Consider the following 18,421-nt stretch of genomic DNA (forward strand, 5'->3'; position numbering starts at 1 on the left):
CCTCAACTCACAACACAATCGGACAAGGCGTCCTATTCGCAGGATCAAGTGATCATGTTTCTATAAAGTCTCATGAATCCTGTGAGGTCCTTGCTTCTCTATCAACCTCCTTTGAACCTCTGTTACACGACACAGCTCTCCCCAAGCAATGCGTTTCAATAATCTGGTGGGCTTCGGCCTTCTGGCAGTCGAGTCTGCCCTCGCAGTCCCCTGCCCACCGGGTAAGTAGCAAAAGAGTCGTGAAAGTTACAGAGCATCTACTTACAGAACACTTTAGCAAGCACCGCAACCGCAACCCTCGATGTGACTACTACCGCGACGCTGAGTATCACTGATGCGGCGACCGACACCGTTACAGACACTGTGTTTGAGACCAATACCGTTAACTCAACGGCCGTGGTGACCTCTACAGAGGTGGATGTTATTGCTACGACTACTACCGCAACTGTCAACGCCACAGAGACTGAGTTTACTACTGTCAACTCAACGGTCGTCTTCACGTCTACAGAGACTGATGTGGACGTTGCCACCACAACTGCTACTGTCAACTCTACTGCTGTCTTCACCATCACAGAGACAGCGGAGGTCACCAGCACGGAGACTAACACTGTCAACAACACAGCTGTGTTCACGACCACCGAGGTTGATGTCGAGACCAGCACCGAGACTGCTACAGTCAACTCCACGGTGCTATTCACGTCCACAGAGACTGACTTCACCACCGAAGCGGCTACTGCCACAACTGTTGTCTTCGTCACAAACTCAACCACGGTCACTCAGACTTCCACTGTCAATGCTACAGAGACAGCCTTCGAGACTGATACAGTTCTCACCACTGCTACGGTGAACGCTACCTCAACTGTCAATGCCACGTCTACAACAGTTGAGACCAACACGGCTTTCGTTACTTCAACTGTTGATACCACTGCAACTGTAAACACCACGGCCACGGATTTCGTCACTTCTACCGTCAACACTACAGCCACTGCTTTCGAGACTGATACAGCTTTCACTACTGCAACAGTCAACACCACTGTAACTTCATTCGAGACTGATACAGTTTTCACGACTGCAACAGCGAATACTACTGCAACAGACTTTGTCACTTCAACTGTCAACACTACAGCTACAGCCTTCCAGACTGACACGGTGACTTCAACTGTCAATACTACAGCCACTGCTTTCGAGACTGACACAGCCTTCACTACCGCAACAGTCAACACCACAGCTACAGCCTTCCAGACTGACACGGTGACTTCAACTGTCAATACTACTGCGACAAGCACAAACACTGTGACAACAACCCAGACTGTCTTTGTAACAGCTACAGTAACCCCAACCGAGGTGACATCTACAGAGACCAGCACTGAGACTGAGACTGTAGATGCGACTTCTGTAGTGACTGATACTGTTGACTCAACTTCTACGGTGGTTGTTACTGCCACTGTGACATCCACCGCTTCAGCGGCCCCCGCTTCTTCGGACACAACCAGTGCTTCCGGAGCAGCAACTACTACAACCGTCGTAGCAGCAGTTACTACGAGCGCTACTAGCGAGGCTGCCGCTTCGGCCTCAACGTCTTCTCCCGCAACAGCTTCCTCTGACACTACATCCGCAGCTACTGGAGCTGCCACTACCACAACCGTGGTAGCAGCGGGTACTACAAGCACTACTACTGATCCTACTGCTTCTGCCACTGGAGCAGCCACCACGTCATCTTCCTCTGCTGTTGATGGCGCCCCCGTCGATGACACTCCTACGACTTCATCGGCTAGCCCCGCGGGCACTACGACTGCAACTACTACTGTTGATGCCACTACCACAACCACAACTGGTGCCTAGATTATTCGATCAGGCCTATAACTGATGGTAGATCAGAGGGTCCATTTCTGATTTATGAGTGGTCTTTCTAAGATGTAACTGTGAAGTGGGAGGTGGCCGAACAATGCTTCCTATGTATGTGAAGGTCTGGTGTCATAATGGAGGGGTCTCAAAGGACTTAGGTGTGGCTAATATAGGACAAGCATACTCCGAGCTTGGTTGATCTTCTGTTGCGAATAACTCAAAGCTTTTCCTTACGAATTGGATCTTTCATAGTTACGCTTGATTTTGTCCAAGCAATGCACATGTGTTTGGCTCCCAGTTTGGTTGAGTATGACCATTACATGAGCCAGGTGATCAACATTGTTCCTCAGCATAATCAATTACCCCATTGACTTGACCGAGACATGTTACCAGAAAACAAGCATATGATCGTCAATCTGACAGATGAAATATCTGCAAGTGAGAAGCACATCATTTTATCAAAGTGCCACCCATCCAGGATATGGGGTTATCCTCTCACAAAGTAGATTGTGTAACTCGGCACCTTGGGCAGAGCGCAAATAGAGTCCCCATCGTCTACCCGCCGATTGAAGGAGAAGAGCGAGTCTCTCGAGATCGCCGCTAAGTTGTGAGACGCTATAAAGGCAACTGATGGCGAGGGAAGAGACAGGGGTTTTGGTTATGCAGCGTTATGCTGCGTGGACCCTGAATTGGAGGAGAGAATATGTTGTGTCATATAATCTCCGATAAAGGAGTACAAAGACAGACTCGTCCAAAGAATGCCGTTTGCCTCCAGGTAAGGAATAGGGAGCATAGGAATTTTGCCTGCTCAGGGGTAAACGCTAACAAGAATAAACGAAACAATAGATTGGCGGGATTCTGATGTTTCAGTTGAAACAGAACTCGATATATGATATCCGTATCATATCGGAGCTGCAACATATGCCGATATAATACCGTCTGTATGTCTCAGTGCGTAGCTTAAACAACCCCTCATTGTTACCTCCCCGAACGGGGCTTTGACAGTTTTGGGAGACCGGGGAGAAGACCTACGATCATTGCCAACATGAGTCTTCCAGACATACGGAAAGATACACAGGTTATAACAAGATCACCGCGTTGCATTCTGCTGTGTGCTTGGACTGTCATGACTGGGATCGCTTCCGCTGTCATGGTAGAGACACTTACAGCAAAGTTCGCATACCACTTAGCTCTGTGGTTTATTCTGCATATTATCAGCTTTTAGCAGTTGACTGAATCCATATGTTCATCTCACCTACTGAAACCAACTAAAGTTGCTTTGGCATATGAGATCGGGGGATCTTCTATGTCCGATTATCGTCAACCTGTCGACAACTTCTTGGTGATACTGCATGAACACACTCCACAACATCCATATAACCAGAGAAACATGCATCATTTAGCATCTCCCTGCCAACTCTTGCAGTTGTGTCGTGACATCACAACGTAGTATCCCGTCAATGATATGCACGTCAGTCGCCCTGCCACTCAAATACTCGTGGGGGCACATCTCGTCAGCTCGGAAGGTCTGGCCTCCTCTTTGCCCGCTTAAGATTACTGATATCATAGCCAGCAATGACCGAAAGACGGAAGGGCTCTGGGTCGAGTTACACAGAGAATCGGGATCGGCGAGAACAAGTTTGCCGTGCCGCGCGCAATCTTGTGCGACATCGTTTGGAGAGATAGACATGGGGTTCATGAAGAAACTGTTGACAGCAAATGTTGCATTATCTATGCAGAGATGAGTTCGAGACTTGTGAAATAGATGGTGCGTGGTAGTCGGCCGATTCGTTAGAGATGGTGGGTTGTAATCTTTCATGCATAGCATATAGCCGACACTCACTGTTGGTATTGTCAGATTGACGTTGAGATCTGGGGCCGATGTTTGTTTATATCCGCGAGTAGTTCGCGGACATAGGATTGAGTTAGGACCGATTTATACTTGTTGCGTTCTCTCTCCGGGTGACTAGATCCGTTGTAATGGTTCCAAGGTTGCTGCCAACAATGGGAACTATCTAATTCCCCTGAAGTTGGTTAGGCTATAGAAAGCAAAGAATACCAATAACAGCCGCCGAGTTACATTGAGAGTTTGAAGTAGAACGTTAGTAACAAGTATATGTCCACTGATTGCCTCACAGATGACTGACAACTAGAATTGTAGCCGAATGTTACTTGGGCTTCATGCTTCTCTCGATGTAGCCTATGTAACTCATCATACTTTCCGTTCTTGACTAATCCGACTTGAAAAACAAAAGAACCCATCAAACGGGGTGAGATTTTTCAGTCAGATTTTCCAAGATAAGAAATAGCATGTGTGAGATTTGAGTGGCATGTAATTCTATAGGTCAGAAGTGCAAAATGCTTATCACCGCCTAGATATCATTTGACAATAAAGCGTCTTCAAAGACAACCGGGATACACGCCACATCAGCTGATATGCGTCAAACAACCTTCGGACTTGGAAGAAAGCGCGAGAGCGCGATCCCGAGGCCCAACCTCCGTCTGATATAAACATGCTCAAACCCAGCCAACGACCGTCATGAAAGGAGCTGAAGGTGACGTCCTCAATGAGTGCCCTTGCAGATTATCATTTTCCAAAGGAGATTTTCTGAAGGGTTGAGAAACAATGCCGTTTCAGACGTTGTGTTGTGTTTCGATACCCAGAGTCGTTACCTGCCTAGTCGAGTAACTGTAGAATGATCAAGGCCTCGTGTCAGCAATGGCACCGATGCCGTTAGCGTTGATTGATCAGTTCATAGGGCTGAGCGAGTAAGCCGTGATCTGGCCTCGCGGCTTAGACCCTGTTCCTGCTGCTTTCTTACTAGTCGTCGCGTTGCATAGGAGTAAGCATATCTCCGACTGGTTACAGCCCCAGGTTGTGCCCGGCTAGTTAGTTCTTCTTCCAACCTGACTAGTTACCCGTCGGCGTGTTTATACCACTCGGAAACACTTCCAAGGCTGGTAGAGAAAACCCGCATGTTACGTCAGACCGGCCCGTTCCCGCGTAGGCCTCATCCGTTGTAGCGCGGAGGGTATTTGCTCCGTAATTGTAATGTAGGCAATCCGTACCAATGTATCAGGAAGGCCGTGTAAGCCGGCGGCCGGCATTTCGGCATGACTGGATGTTCGATCCCCACTTATGCTGATGTTTGGGAACGGGGCCCATGGGTTGTGGGAGTAAGACTGACGAAACTTTGTTCATTTTCTCCTAGTCCGTATGTTTCTTTTGATGTTGTCTGTATTCACTTAGTTGCTTCGTGATGTTGTAAATTGTCAGCCACCACACCCTCAATTTCATCAGCTCTCCCTAGCGCAGGATCAATCCTTGGCTTACTGGTGGCGGCTCTCAGTACCTGAGTCCAATGTGTGTAGGCGTGCCCGATAGACTTCGGCCTCGCTTCCACGTGGTGGATGTTCCCATTCCCATTGCGGCAGCATTAAAGATATCGGTGATTATCCTCATCAGTCCATTCAGTGAGCAGCATGCCGTATATGTAAAATGATGACTCATATCTTCGATACGGAACAGGCAGCATTGGCGTGTATGAAATACCCCGAACCAGAAGCTTATTTATTCAGCCGGTGCTGGTTTGGTTCTGGCAAAGTCATTCGAGCCAGCTTGCCACCACCGGAATTTCAAGATCCTGTTTGCCCTTAGAAGTTTCGAGAAGTTCAACTATCCTCGTTGGGGATATCAAAAGCAGCCTCCGGATCATTGTCGATGCGAGTTGTAATGGCTGTCGATCAGCATGCAAGGATCCCGCCAGCAGATCCCCGTGTGGCACTCCAACACTTCCATGAGGAGGAGATGGGGGGCTTTTCTAGTTATCTGACAAAATTCCCCTTTTGTCTCTTCTATCTCTGTCTCGTTTCCTCGTCAAACGGTCATGGAAACAATGCTCACCCAATACGTCTCCCTGTGAAACTCGGTAGGCTGATCTGGCATGGGACGTTGAAAAAAGAAACGGCCTTTGAACGACGTCTTAGTCGTTCCATTACACAAAAAGCTTGCGCTTGACTGTATTCTTCTTTTGAAACATTCTTGAAAAGCAATTCTTTGCTTGTGATAAAAGACTGCGGCCATTGTCGGACGCTTGGTTTCACCATCTGAAGTCTTCGGTGAGCTGGCTTTGGTATCTTTGTGCTCATGCTTATCGTTTTTTTTAAGCATGTTCAGTGTTACATCATTGCAACATTCCGCCCCGGTGCGCGGCTCTGTCATACTAAGCTGCCTGCAGTTCCGACTGGTTCGACCTGAAGAATGTTTCGGAATGACAAACAGCAGCTCAGCCTTGCCGTGTCGCAAAGGTTCACCCAATTGTAATGCTCGTATCGTTCTCACCCAGCTACATAAATAGGGCCGTGGTCAAGAATCAGATTAAGCTATTGAGTAGTTCAAGACAGACCCTCGAGAATGTGGCACAGGACACGGAGAAGAAGTTGAGCTACTATGGCGATACACGGTGTTCAATGGCCCAGATCTTTGGGATCTCGAAACTCGAAACCGGGACAAGCATGTGTTGATCGATTGCGTATTCCATTGCTCTCAGGAGATCTCCACGGCCATTTCTCTGACTGCGAAATGGAGGCGTGTGCAGAGTAAACCAGGTATTGTGAATGCAGGATGCCTGTCAAAGGATGCATAGCGCCATATTTGGTCCTGTAGCATGTGTGTGAAACATCTGCCGGCAGTGCAATCTTCAGCTTTTCTAGCCCGCCGCGGCAAGGATGAGCACCACGAATTATCATAGGCTGTCGTTTGCTTCGTGTATGCAAAAACGGAGGATCCTTGTAAAGTCGACAATTGTCAAGTCTCCAATGAGTTGTTCGAGCCTTGTTGATGGAAAATGAAGAAGGACAAAAGTGCCAAGATCATCAAGCCTGAGTTTGATGTGACGCAAAATCTTAAAGTAATTTTGGGGGCCTCCACTGTATAAGTCGTACCTACACTAAGGTTGGTATCTGAAAGTAAGGTGCTTGGCCCGCTACTTCCACACGTCGAGTTACAATTAATGCTGGAAGGAGTACCCTTAGCTTTGGCCAGTACTACCTACCTCAATGGAAAGTACGGGTAAGTAGGAAGTACATCCGTACTTGCCTTTCATCCGGGTAAAGCTGACTGCTGAACTTGGCTCATACCTAAGGTACCTTACATCTCATCCTCCATCAAAGCGTATACAAGTGAAGAATTCTTCTTTGTAATCCTTTGTTTTCTTACAAACACGAGCCCTCTAATACCACCCTTGTTAAGACTCTAGTGCCAATTTTCTGCAAGGCATTTCTGTGTTGCCATCAGAACGGCCCCCCCGAGTCCGGCGGCCATACGCAAGATGTAGCGATACCAATAACTAGACAAAGACGTACAGGGTTACCTACGATATGACGAAGTGTGTAACCTCGAATCCATCGACTAAGCTCCCATGGATGTACACGGATTTGTATGCTTGTACCGATGGAGCTGACGGTATCGCGGCCTTGATCATCATTGTGCCAGCGAGCAAGCCACTGTCTTGCCGTGGGGGAGACAAGACCTCCACATCTTCCTCGAAGTTAACTGTCCCGTTGAACCTTTCGCTGACCTGTTTCTTAAGATAATTTCTCACGTAATGATATCGGTTGTCGTACCGCGATTCTTGTCCTCCTAACGAACCTGCCCCCCCTCTTTCAGACCTGTCAAATGACTGTATGCATCCAGTGCTTGGCCACTCATCTATATCCTTGTATCCTTCATTGAAAACAGATCGAATCCTGGAGCCTTTGACTCTTTTGAAACTACAACCAAGAACAAAATGTGGAATAACCAGGGTAAAGAGGTTTGTTTAAAACCATCAGTGAACTTGCTAGCATTGACTGACGAGAAAGGAAACAGTCGCAGATGTGGTCTACACACGACTTAGCTTGTGCGCACTGCCGAGCACGGAAAATTAGATGTGGAAGAGAACGGCCGCAGTGTGAAAGTTGCAAGCGAGACGGTGTTGAATGTCGATACTCGTCTCCTGGCAAGCGCGTCAATCATGTCAAACTCTTGTGAGTCTGGAAGCGCCATTTGTTTCCCGCATGGCTGGTGCACAAATGCTTACCAAACTATTATGTTTCAGATGTCAAAACTTTGAGACGCTCGAAGGCCAACTGCACAGCATCCAAAATGATCTCTCAGACTTGACATCACTTGTCAAAGGTGGGAGTAGTGTAAGATCCTTATCCCTTCCTGCTAAGGAATGGATGCCCGAGAACCATTCTAGGGCGGATTCGACGTCAACCCCTCACACAAACCGTCATATTGTCAGAAACACATCACAATCACTTGATCGTTATCATGGACCATGCTCCCTTTATGCCCTTTGCAAGGAATTTAGCGACCACCCATTATTTTCTGTTTCGGGGAACAATAACTCTGGGGAAAATGCTGTTTCTGAGCATATGATGTTGCAAGAGATGCTCAATGAGGCAAGTAACGAGCCTCACTTAGACATGCTGTCTCATCCTGTCGGTATATGTCTTCCACCTCGACAGTTTCTCAACCTTGTCATCGGTCCTTTCTTCAAGAATGTCGATTATACAACTGATGTCTTTGTGCGATCCAATTTCCAACCCCACGTCGACCGAATTTATTCACAACCTATTGGGCCTGCAGATGAAGGCTGGGCTGTCTGTTTCAATGTGATTGTACTTCTCGGCATCAAGAAAGAACCCACGATTCAGGGCAACAGCCACTTTGTCCAAACACTTCTGCAGACATTGAAAATGGCTGTTAATAATCCTCGAGTATTCTTAACGCCAAGGCTCATTAATGTCCAAGTACTTGCTCTTTTGGTAAGATATATCTTGGCTTTTATTGCGAAACTGAACTGACTGTTGCGGCAGAGTTACGTGGCCGAGCAGTACAGCACGACTTCGTTTGCAGAACTCGTCTTCGCCCAAGCTTGTCTGCTGGCTCGCACCATGGGCCTTCATCAAAGCAATGCATCTTCCGATGGCCTCCCACCCGAGGATATATTGGAACGACACAAAGTTTTTAGATCATTATATATCAGAGATAAAAATATCGCAATATTCCGTGGGTCCACAGCCTGGCTACCAGGTTATGATTCCGGCATCCCCCCTTCCTTTGACGAAGCCGGAACAGGAACGCCCGATTTATTAGCCCGCCTAGAGCTTGCGAAACTTCAGGATGAAATTTACCAGGCTTTCCATGCGGCCGGTGCACCCAACTTACATCATTCGAGACACCACCAGGTACTGGCACAGTTACAACAAAGACTGGAACAGTGGTCTTCGACTCATAGCATCATGCAGAGGGTTTTGACGTCCACTGAAACGTTTTCTCTCATGTTATCTTTCTTCGCAACCAGGATCTGTTTAAGCAAAGATAATGGTGACATGAGATCTACCCAGCCGTTCAGGGATGCCAAAGCATGCTGTCTTATCTTCTTACTGGCCACAGCTGCAAAGCCAGATGTGCGCCTTTCTGAGACTTTGAAAGAGATACTAGGCCAGCACAAATCCCTCGACCAACCTAGCTCCAGAAAGACGAAAAGAAATTCTCGAAATCAACCTGCTTTGTCTGAAAATGATGAGTCTGCGGTCTCATCGCTTCCTCGGTTGGCTGCAACTTTCCCACTAGCGGCGGCTTTCATCGTTGCTAAAGATACCTTGTTGCAGCCAATAGGAGAAGTGGATGGCACCCCCGGTCGGCCAGAAGAGGAAATAACAATTTTGGAAGCTCTTCGGGATCGATTTGCAACGGCTGCCGAGCATGCCCATGTTGACAACCTCGCATTAGGTTTCAGTAGGATCCTGGGTCTATTGATTAGAGTTGTGCGCCAGAAACGATGGCCTGGAGCAAACAACACCCCTTCTTTAGCCTTCAACGACCTGCCAAGCCTGCATTCAACAAGATCATCCAGCTCTTTACAGGAAAGTGTGGTGAGCTCTTTTAGAGACACACCCCCAGGTCCCGAGAACTTTTCAACAGTTAGTTCTATCAGTGAAGCCGTATCAAATTCTTCTCTTCTCTTGCCATTTACTCAGCCATTAGAGAACCCGGCCAGCGGCTCACTGTGGTTTACAAACGTGGGTCAAAGCACCGGACTAAATAACACCCCAGTCTTAATGTCCTGGCCTGTTCAACATAAGCGGCAGTCTGAGGAAGCGGACCATCTGACCAAGAGACCAAGGATGTCCTGCCAAGAGGAATACCTGGATATTCCTGCAGTGTATCATGATCATGGTTCACGAACTGAAGATGACTCTTTATTTACGTTCGACTTTCTAAACACAGGAGCGGATATTTCTGTTTTCGATATGGAAGATTAGCCGTTACTCAATCTCTGTTTCTGTTTAGGGGGATCTATTGGTTTCTCTGCTATTTTAGGGCAATATATCGGACTTGGCTCTTCTCCCCCTTGCTCTTGAACCGGGGTTTCAGTAGAATATATACGAAACAAGTGTATAATGCACTACTTGGAGTGGCAGTCGGTGCTTATTTGATAGCGATGATAATTCGGTGATCTATCTATAACCAACTTCCCACTTCAAAGAGATCACTCGGTTGCTTCAGTATGTGGCATGTCCACTTGAGTATGAAAGGTTTCTGAGAGACATAGCCATGGGAGGTTCTAGCTCTCCTCACGATGCATATTCTGATACAATTGCGCTATATCTGACATTCTCCGCAAACAGTAAACACATCCTTTGCATATGCACACTGCTTTACGCTATTTGTATTACACTACATCCTATCACAAACTGACGTCGCATCCGTTATTGCTATAAAATTGCGTTTCGCCTTGGCTGTCGCCTTTCGACTGACCTCAACTGAATCAAAGCCTTTAAATCTTGTTTTCTCGATCCCAAGTGTGCCACTGAGATCATGATACAAGTGCGAGTTACTCAACTGACCTCAAGCGGCGAGAATAGTCTTGGACTTCATCAATCTTGCAGTAGCTGTGCGACTCTTGTTCAGCGTTGGATTCTTTGGGTCCTTTGTACCAAGACTGTCTGCATTTTTACTTACTTGTCAGTTTCCTGATTGTCAAGGCTGCAGCTGTGAAGTGTTTGCATCATGGACAGGACTGGTCGCCATGCAAACGAAATACGAGATGTTGTCACCTGAGGAGGTTGGTCCAACCAAGGTTGAAGCACTAATCTGATGCCAAGATTATTGCTAAGGTCAGAGGCGTGTCCGGAACTCGAGGATGTGGAGGGTTGGTCGTATTGACAAGATACCCAGTTCAGCACCAAGATATCCTTCGCGCAAGTACTCGACTCAATACATCCAACCAACGACCGTGGATCTAGGAGCACCGCACCAAAGAAGAGCATCGCCCATCATCAGTAAATGAATACAACCGATGGACTGGTACCTGAGGCTCTTCGGAAAGATACATACATGCCTTTCGTGGTACCAGACACTTTTACAAAGTAGGGCTCTGCCGTTATGTGTAACCGTAACCCTCTGAAAATAGCTTGGATGTGATGAAATCAAGAATTTCGAGGCCCTTACTCGCCTTGATTGTTTGGAAAGGAGTACCACAGCAGGCGGTAGACCTGAAGCGATGCGACGCACACTGCATGCATCAAGATTACATTACTGTTTGAGTACTATCCAATTTTATTGGACCTGGTCTATCTATCTGACAGATAAGTACTTTCTATCTTTTCGCTATCAACGCAGTCGCTCGCTCGCAAAATCCTGAAGCTTTCTACTTGGCAGCAGCAGGCTCAGCAGCATTCTTTCGCTGCAACAGACAGTGCCTACCCCATTTTCTCTTGAACTTGTCCGGGATGAATGACGCATCCGGAACCCAAAGAGTCCTTGCGAGCATGTGTGTCTTGGCAGCGTCAAGAAAAGGCTCGCACTTGACAATTTCCCAGTTCTTCTCGTCTGCAATGTAGTCGGGTTCATTTGGTGGCAGAGGGTCGTTCCTCTCTGGATATTGAGTGTCGACCAGGAATGTGCACGCTGGGAGCTCAGTGTATTTACCCAAGTCCTCCTCGTTGTGATCATTCATACCCGCTGTTGGAAGCCAAGTACCGCTCCAGAAGCCGAAGCCAGTCTCGGCTTGAGCGAATTCACCAGGCAGAAGACCTCTGAATTCGGAGCGGACAAACTTGGCATGCATATCCCTGGGCAGAAAGTAAGATGAGGGGAAACGATACCACTCTTTTCCGAAGCAGACGGTATCCTCCTCGCGACCAATGGGCTCTTTGCCATCTGTTCCCTCCCACAGGGGAGAGTAAATCTTCATAGGTCCAGAGTAAGCGGACCAGATACCATAGACACGGAAAAGAGCGACATCGATAGACAGAATCATGGTGAGAGTAACAACCAGGAGCTTCAGCTTGGCAGGAATCTTTCCAACGAGAGACTTGGGATCAGAGTTGCCTAAGGCAGTCAAAATCATATGAAGAGAAATGGCTGCGTTGAGCGAAAGGAAGGGATATGCCGGATACATGAACCTTTCCTCCTTGTGAGGCTGTGTGCTGAAGATAGCCAGCCACATGTAGAAGGGGGAGAGAAACACAATGGTCCTCAACCCGGTCTGAAACCCTTGGCCAGATGGTGCAATGATCTTCTGGAGTATGAATAGAGGCAGAGCAGCAAGAGCCAGAACAAACCAGAGGTTGAAGTTCAATGCCAAATTCTTGAAGTAGAATGTCCAAGGCTCTGTTCCATATAGCTCTGGGCCGTGGTTTGATGAGAAGATGTTATACTTGACAATGTTCCATGTCACAGAAACCGCCTTCTTATAGAAAAAGAGGTTGACAAAGTAGTCGCCGGCCTAGAGGTGTTAGATCGATCATGTAGCAGGAAAACACGAGACTTACAAGAAGCAAGACTGCAGAAACTACACCACGGCCAATGCGAACAAAGGCTTCCCACAACGCTGTCTTGTCACCAAATGCAAGCAGGATGAGCTCTTCGAGCATGAAGGGCGCGCAAAGTGCAGCAGCAAAGGGCCACCCCAGAATTCCAGCAGCAGCAAACCAAAACATACCCTGAGAAGTCTTGAGACCACCTCGCCAGTTCATAAAAGCTGCAGCTCCCACAGTGACCAGGTACATTGCAAAGCTCGATGGAAGGTAAGCAGTGCTTGCATGGAAGTTTCCGGGGCTGGCAACGGTCGCGATGAGGAAGAAAAGGCCAATTCGGCTGTTGAGTGTTGTGCTGGTGACCATGAAAAGGATCGTCTGAGTGATGGCGCACACAAAAGCTAGCCCAAACCGCACGAAGTAGAACTCGGCAACCTGAAGATTCGGCGTCAATGGACCTCTCTTGTATAGTTCATCGTATGCAACCCACCTTATTCGAGTGAGGAAATATACGGCGCACATTGCCGACAATGGCGTGGAAGGCGATGTAGAGCCAGCTGCGGATAGCATAGTCTGGAGAATATTCCCACGTCTGAAGACCGTAACCATGGGACAGGTAGTGAGTCGGTTCCCAGTAATTGAACGTCTCATCGCAATCTTGAATCGGGGCGAACCAGGCGGACACGAGAGCGGCACCGAAGAACCAGTAGAAGGCGGAAATCGGTTGCATAGAATATGCGCTTGGAGCTCTAAATAGAGAGAGACATGGTCAGTAGAGCTCTCAAAGTGGGATGAAATAAGCATTCTACATACTTTTTCTTGGCATGACTGGCAGTTGGATGCACAAACTGCCGCTGTTGCGACTGCTGAGCTGTACCTGGAGCCATCGTTGCTGTCGACCTCGATTTCGACGTGAGTTGATGATGGTTTATAAGGAAAGGAATGTTGTCGTCATGTCATAGTGAGTGAGTGGGTAGACAAGATGTGGGTGGGTATGGAATTTGGAGCTTCCTCCTTCAACAGTTGGGGAAGGGGCCTGTTACAGCACTAACCACTTAACACTAGCACTAGCACTAACATTTTATTAGAGCAGGTGCCTTTTAAGGCTTCACCGAGGCGCGTGGCTCACCGACGGTGAAGCATGTGTTATGGGGTACTAGCGCCGGGAGCCCGGGTCCACTTTATCGTTCACCTTGATTTTTTCTTGCTAGCGCTAGCATGGAAGGGTCTTTTACCCATGAGCAAGAGGCGCTCTGAAACTTTCTGCTTTTCTTCATCTTAACTTTTGCGCTCGTCGCATTCAAATCTGTCTTCTGGTTTTTACCCTCTCGTCTATATCCAATGAGCCAAGAGTAATATTACATCTACCATTTTATTCAAGACACTATATAATAAAGCGACCGCAATAAACATGTCTGGTTTTCAAATCCCCGGCCTCGGCCAGGCCAAACCCAACGAGACTCTTCCGCCGATGCCCGTCGATGTCCTTGCTGCTGCCGCAAGCGTTCAAGATACCGACATCACGGACGCTGCTCCCAACAACTCCAAAGACCAGCCTTCAGCACCTGCTGCTACCAAGGCCAAGCCCTCTCAAACTGAGCCCACACCAGTCGCAGACTCAGATGCCATGGCAGTTGATCAACCCGAAAGCCCTCCTTCTCTCACAAGTGCCCTCGAGGCCGCCATCGGCGGTCTAAACCCAACTCCAGCTGCACAACTAGCTCCTACAGAGAACACCTCCGAGACCGTACCACTTCAGAACGACCAGGGCGATAACCCCGAATGGGAAGTCGACTCTTCTCCGTACGAATCATCCTCAGAATCAAGCAGCTCTGATTCCTCCGACGAGGACTCCGACGACAACGAAGGTTACGAACTTTTGGGCGTTGAAGAGACCGCACGCTTGCTCATGCAGGCTGAGGGAGGATCCGATGATGAGGGCGATCGAGGAGCTTCTGGTACAAGAACCACCCAGGTCCGGACAAAGAATGAGATTCCCGAAGAAGTAATTCCCAAGCCTGATGTTATAATTACACCTGAGATGAAGGTTGAAGAGCTGGGAGCTATCGAGCACATTGTGGAGAACATGATGTTGATCAAGGCATTCACGCCTGGCGAGTACCAGGTTCTCGATTCCGGATCCGTGCTCTGCACAGCTGAGCGAGTAGTCATCGGTGCGATTGCAGATACGATCGGAAAGGTTCTGCAGCCTATGTATACCGTGCGCTTCACATCAGACGAGGACATCAAAAGTCTGGGACTCGAGGTCGGCCAAACAGTCTACTACCCTACCGACCACGCTGCGTATGTCTTTACCGAGCCATTGAAGAACATGAAGGGTTCAGACGCCAGTAACCTTCACGATGAGGAAGTCGGCGATGACGAGATGGAGTTCTCGGACGATGAGAAGGAGGCCGAGTATAAGCGAGCGATCAAGCAGAAGAAGAAGGATAAGTGGAAGAAAGACCCCGCCAGGGGAGGCAAGGAGCCTCATCCTCTGCGACAAGAATCTCGACCGGACGGAGGCCTCAACTACGACGACGAAGATGACGGTCCCTATAAGCCCCTCGCACGACCACCCGGTTATGGTTCCGGCCCCTCTACAACAGAGGCCTACGAGCCTCCATCAAGCAGAAACTTTCACCAGCGAGGAGGGCGGCGTGGCGATTCTCGAGGGCGTGGAGGTCGTGGACGAGGTTCTGGACGTGGTGGAAGAGGAGGCTTCAACCAGCCTAGAGACGGCTACTCGCTACCTCCTCAGGCATCTCCTCAGCCTGCACAACAAGCTGCTCCTCCATCCCCATGGGCCGGCGCTCAATCTCCAGCTCAAGGCGCAGCACCAGCGATGCCCAACTTTGGCTTCCAAATTCCCGGTTGGCCTCAATCACCTGTTCAGGGCAATGCCGCGGCTGTTCCACCACCTCCTCCTGGGTGGCCAGCTGCACAAGGTCAACAAAATGCTGCCAATGGCGGATCTTACGTCAACCCGGCATTCTTCGCTGCATTGATGTCTATGCAAGCGCAGCAGAACGGCCAGTCGCACTGGGGACAGCAGCAGCAGCCTCCTAACAATGGAAATGGGCAGGGTCAGTAAACGAGCTGTAAACAACGGGTGTTAGTAGGTCATCAATGGCGCTCAGGATCTTTCTTCAAGGGTATAGACAAAAGGGCAAATTAACTTATATGTAAGAAATCCATGATATGATTACAACCTTCTAGACAAATCTTCTGGACTGATTGGTGATCATTTTACTGTTACGCGTTCCAAGAGTTTCAAACATATGGTCTTATTCAATACTAGCTATGCGTGTATCCTCATATGCAATCCGTTGCTCATAATACCTGAATCGAGGCAACCCATCCAAAAACGAGATAGCTGCTCTTTAAACACAATTCCACAATATCGGTCATTCACAGATCACTCCACTTCTCCTCTGTCTTATCAGAGAAGTCGTAGAAGCCAAGCTCGTAAACGAGACCAAGAGTCATGCGAGCATGCTCAAGCATGTGGTCGAAAGACAGATACTTGATACTGTCATCGGTACCGTGGATATGAGGGTCAGAGTACTCGAAGGCGGACTCAATAACAAAAGCTGAGGGATAGCCGGCCTTGGAAGCAGAAGCGTGGTCGGAGCAGGCATAACCGCACTTGGTCTCGACCCAAGGAATGCTGCAGTACTGGAAATAAGAGTTAGTAAAAAGAACGTGCAAAGGAATCTGGACAAATGTACCTCCTCAACGACTGTCTTGATGAACTTGGTCAGGCCAGGGTCGACAAAGTCAGTAATCACACCAACGCTCTCAGGCTGACCGGCATCGAGAGTCTTTTGGACGTAGCCTGTCATGTCCTGCTGAAGCATAGCCTTGACATCGCGGCCATTCTCCTCATACGACTTGAAGATAGCCTGGCTTCCGAGCAGACCACCCTCCTCAGCAGAGTACCAGTGGAACTCGATGGTGTTGGGGGCCTTGCCCTTAACAACATCCTTGGAGTTGAGAAGGGCGCGGAACACCTCCATGATAGTGACTGTGCCACTGCCATCGTCATCAGCGCCGGGGGCGGCGAGAATGGAAGGGAGGAAGAGGTTGATGGAATCCTGGTGGGCACCGATCACGACAGTGCTGTTAGACTGGCCAGGGATGGTCGCAATGACGGAGTGTTGCTTCCATGTGTGAGGGAAGCTCTCGGCGAAAACAGTATCCTCAGCACCGGCGTCCTTGATGATCTGGTTGACCTTCTCAAGAACCCAGTCGGAGGACTGAAGGCCGTAGTCGGACTTGAAGTATCGGGTGTGGAAGCTGGTCAACTTCTCGAGGTTGGCCTGCATGTTCTTCTTCTCGAGGTTCTTGGAGAGCTTCTTGACATCGTCTTGGTTGACGCACTTCTTAGGGAACGTGACCGTGGTCTCAGCGTTGATGCGCTTGGAGCCGAGCGAAGGTGTCTCGGTGATGTCCATAAAGTTTTGGCCTTTCTAGAGAGTGTTAGTGACCCAGCTGGAGCTGAGAGCATAACATGAGACTTACACGGCGCATCTCCCACTTCTCCTCCTCGGTCACCCATTGTGTCTTGCCGGGGGCGGTCTCGACCAGGAACAGTTCGTCTGGCTGGAGAATGACGTTGTCGGCCTCGGCAGTTTCGATAAAGCGAGCGGAGACAGCAGGCAGACAAGCCGCTAGGATAGAAGCCTGTGAGAACTTCATTGTGTCTGTAAATGCGATAATTGTAACGATGAATGGCAAAAAGATGATGTTTGGAAGAGGTTATGAAGAAGGCGAAGACGCGCGGAACTGCCTGGAGAGATAAGATCCGAGGCAGGTACCATGACGATCACGTAAGGTAGATACTTGCCGTTTCAGGCGATAGCGGTCATGGCTTGGTCGTGTGATTGCCCCGGAAGGTGCGGTGTGGAGACCCGGTTGCCATGAGGGAGGGGCTACCCCAACTGTACCTGCTTCTTGTCAGGCCATATGGATCTAAGCCAAGATAATGATGAGTATGATTCCCTAATTGATGTCTTCTCTCATAAAATGTATCAATATTTCCTTCTCATGTGGAATGTTCACTTTTCTGAGAAGACTACCTAGTTCTGAAGCCTGTGTAGAGGTCCTCATACTAATTCCACTTATACATTCTCAGTTACATACATCACCGTTAGCGTTGATAGCTGCTGCAACATGGATGTCATGAGAGCTTCTAGGGTAGCTTCGGCCATAATGATGAACTCAAACCAAGACATTTTTTCGGCAATTATCTAGCCTTTGGTAGTTGTGCTCACCAATCCATCGATAGGAGATCACCAGACATTGTGATTCGTCTAAGAAAGAAAACATTAAATCAAATCTAGAGCCTCATTGACTCACAACGATGAACCGACCATCATGTTTGATAAACCTTAGACCAGCGGTGCAACCATTGGAGAAGCTGGGGTACAAAAGCGATATCATGTTCCATAATCCAAACTACACAAATGATAGTTTGCTAAGAAAAAACCCAAAGAGGTTTGTTTCCCTCTCATTCGCTATTGGCTGCGTGGGAAACCTACAGCTAAGCCGTGATATGACGATATTCTACCACTCACGTGTAGTTTTACTTACACCAGATATTTACATCTAATGAAGGCCTTTTGGTCATGTGAGTGTTCCAGTGAACGTGACAAGACTTATCTATTGCAGGCTCTGAATGCAGGTGTTTGAGCCTCTTTGTGAGTTCTGGGGAATAAAGAAACCTGGCTTCTTTGTTTGGCACATATTTGTTCATTAA

At 48.4% G+C, this 18,421-nt stretch overlaps 6 protein-coding genes across 8 annotated transcripts; 3 read left to right on the forward strand and 3 right to left on the reverse strand.

Annotated features, from left to right (window-relative positions):
• Positions 1-148: 148 nt before the first annotated feature.
• Positions 149-1,842, forward strand: FVEG_06212 (hypothetical protein; the record flags this gene model as incomplete). Its single annotated transcript, XM_018894511.1, has 2 exons — positions 149-221; positions 278-1,842. The coding sequence occupies 2 exons, from the start codon at positions 149-151 to the stop codon at positions 1,840-1,842; spliced, it is 1,638 nt and encodes a 545-aa protein (XP_018751600.1).
• A 472-nt stretch (positions 1,843-2,314) lies between these two features.
• On the reverse strand, positions 2,315-5,220 carry FVEG_15821 (hypothetical protein). The gene is made up of 2 exons (XM_018905038.1): positions 3,101-5,220; positions 2,315-3,049 (listed from the first exon to the last, which is right to left on the reverse strand). Exon 1 carries the CDS (start codon positions 3,671-3,673, stop codon positions 3,245-3,247), a length of 429 nt encoding a protein of 142 aa, XP_018751601.1. The 5' UTR covers positions 3,674-5,220; the 3' UTR covers positions 2,315-3,049; positions 3,101-3,244.
• A 1,693-nt stretch (positions 5,221-6,913) lies between these two features.
• On the forward strand, positions 6,914-10,327 carry FVEG_15822 (hypothetical protein). Of its 2 annotated transcripts, XM_018905040.1 has the most exons (5): positions 6,914-6,989; positions 7,073-7,658; positions 7,715-7,872; positions 7,944-8,658; positions 8,710-10,327. In XM_018905040.1, exons 2-5 carry the CDS (start codon positions 7,635-7,637, stop codon positions 10,159-10,161), a joined length of 2,349 nt encoding a protein of 782 aa, XP_018751603.1. In that variant the 5' UTR covers positions 6,914-6,989; positions 7,073-7,634; the 3' UTR covers positions 10,162-10,327. The 2 variants fall into 2 exon arrangements, with proteins under 2 accessions (XP_018751603.1, XP_018751602.1); XM_018905039.1 differs by having other exon boundaries at positions 6,989-7,658.
• Positions 10,328-10,810: 483 nt separating this feature from the next.
• Positions 10,811-13,686, reverse strand: FVEG_06213 (alpha-1,2-mannosyltransferase). Its single transcript, XM_018894512.1, has 4 exons — positions 13,474-13,686; positions 13,151-13,409; positions 12,676-13,095; positions 10,811-12,629 (listed from the first exon to the last, which is right to left on the reverse strand). The coding sequence occupies exons 1-4, from the start codon at positions 13,545-13,547 to the stop codon at positions 11,550-11,552; spliced, it is 1,833 nt and encodes a 610-aa protein (XP_018751604.1). The 5' UTR covers positions 13,548-13,686; the 3' UTR covers positions 10,811-11,549.
• Positions 13,687-13,913: 227 nt separating this feature from the next.
• Positions 13,914-15,978, forward strand: FVEG_06214 (hypothetical protein). The gene has a single exon (XM_018894513.1). It carries the CDS (start codon positions 14,072-14,074, stop codon positions 15,752-15,754), a length of 1,683 nt encoding a protein of 560 aa, XP_018751605.1. The 5' UTR covers positions 13,914-14,071; the 3' UTR covers positions 15,755-15,978.
• Positions 15,909-17,483, reverse strand: FVEG_06215 (leucyl aminopeptidase). 2 transcript variants are annotated; one of them, XM_018894515.1, is made up of 3 exons: positions 17,185-17,449; positions 16,392-17,128; positions 15,909-16,338 (listed from the first exon to the last, which is right to left on the reverse strand). In XM_018894515.1, the coding sequence occupies exons 1-3, from the start codon at positions 17,219-17,221 to the stop codon at positions 16,072-16,074; spliced, it is 1,041 nt and encodes a 346-aa protein (XP_018751607.1). In that variant the 5' UTR covers positions 17,222-17,449; the 3' UTR covers positions 15,909-16,071. The 2 variants fall into 2 exon arrangements, with proteins under 2 accessions (XP_018751607.1, XP_018751606.1); XM_018894514.1 differs by having other exon boundaries at positions 15,913-16,338; positions 16,392-17,132; positions 17,185-17,483.
• Between the last annotated feature and the right edge of the window lie 938 nt (positions 17,484-18,421).

Source organism: Fusarium verticillioides, chromosome 2 (assembly GCF_000149555.1).
Source record: "Fusarium verticillioides 7600 chromosome 2, whole genome shotgun sequence".
NCBI classification, from domain to species: Eukaryota; Fungi; Ascomycota; class Sordariomycetes; order Hypocreales; family Nectriaceae; genus Fusarium; species Fusarium verticillioides.

Excerpts from the sequence above, each read along its gene's own strand:
- FVEG_15821 (XM_018905038.1), bottom strand. The coding sequence starts at position 3,673 with ATGCTATGCATGAAAGATTACAACCCACCATCTCTAACGAATCGGCCG.
- FVEG_06215 (XM_018894514.1), bottom strand. The coding sequence starts at position 17,361 with ATGAAGTTCTCACAGGCTTCTATCCTAGCGGCTTGTCTGCCTGCTGTC. Across the intron at positions 17,133-17,184 it reads AGAAGTGGGAGATGCGCCGT|AAAGGCCAAAACTTTATGGA; the intron begins GTAAGTCTCATG and ends AACACTCTCTAG. Across the intron at positions 16,339-16,391 it reads TCAAGACAGTCGTTGAGGAG|TACTGCAGCATTCCTTGGGT; the intron begins GTACATTTGTCC and ends TCTTATTTCCAG.
- FVEG_15822 (XM_018905040.1), top strand. The coding sequence starts at position 7,635 with ATGTGGAATAACCAGGGTAAAGAG. Across the intron at positions 7,659-7,714 it reads GGAATAACCAGGGTAAAGAG|TCGCAGATGTGGTCTACACA; the intron begins GTTTGTTTAAAA and ends GAAAGGAAACAG. Across the intron at positions 7,873-7,943 it reads GTCAATCATGTCAAACTCTT|ATGTCAAAACTTTGAGACGC; the intron begins GTGAGTCTGGAA and ends ATTATGTTTCAG.
- FVEG_06214 (XM_018894513.1), top strand. The coding sequence starts at position 14,072 with ATGTCTGGTTTTCAAATCCCCGGCCTCGGCCAGGCCAAACCCAACGAG.
- FVEG_06213 (XM_018894512.1), bottom strand. The coding sequence starts at position 13,547 with ATGGCTCCAGGTACAGCTCAGCAGTCGCAACAGCGGCAGTTTGTGCAT. Across the intron at positions 13,410-13,473 it reads GCCAGTCATGCCAAGAAAAA|AGCTCCAAGCGCATATTCTA; the intron begins GTATGTAGAATG and ends CTCTCTATTTAG. Across the intron at positions 12,630-12,675 it reads TTTCTGCAGTCTTGCTTCTT|GCCGGCGACTACTTTGTCAA; the intron begins GTAAGTCTCGTG and ends TAACACCTCTAG.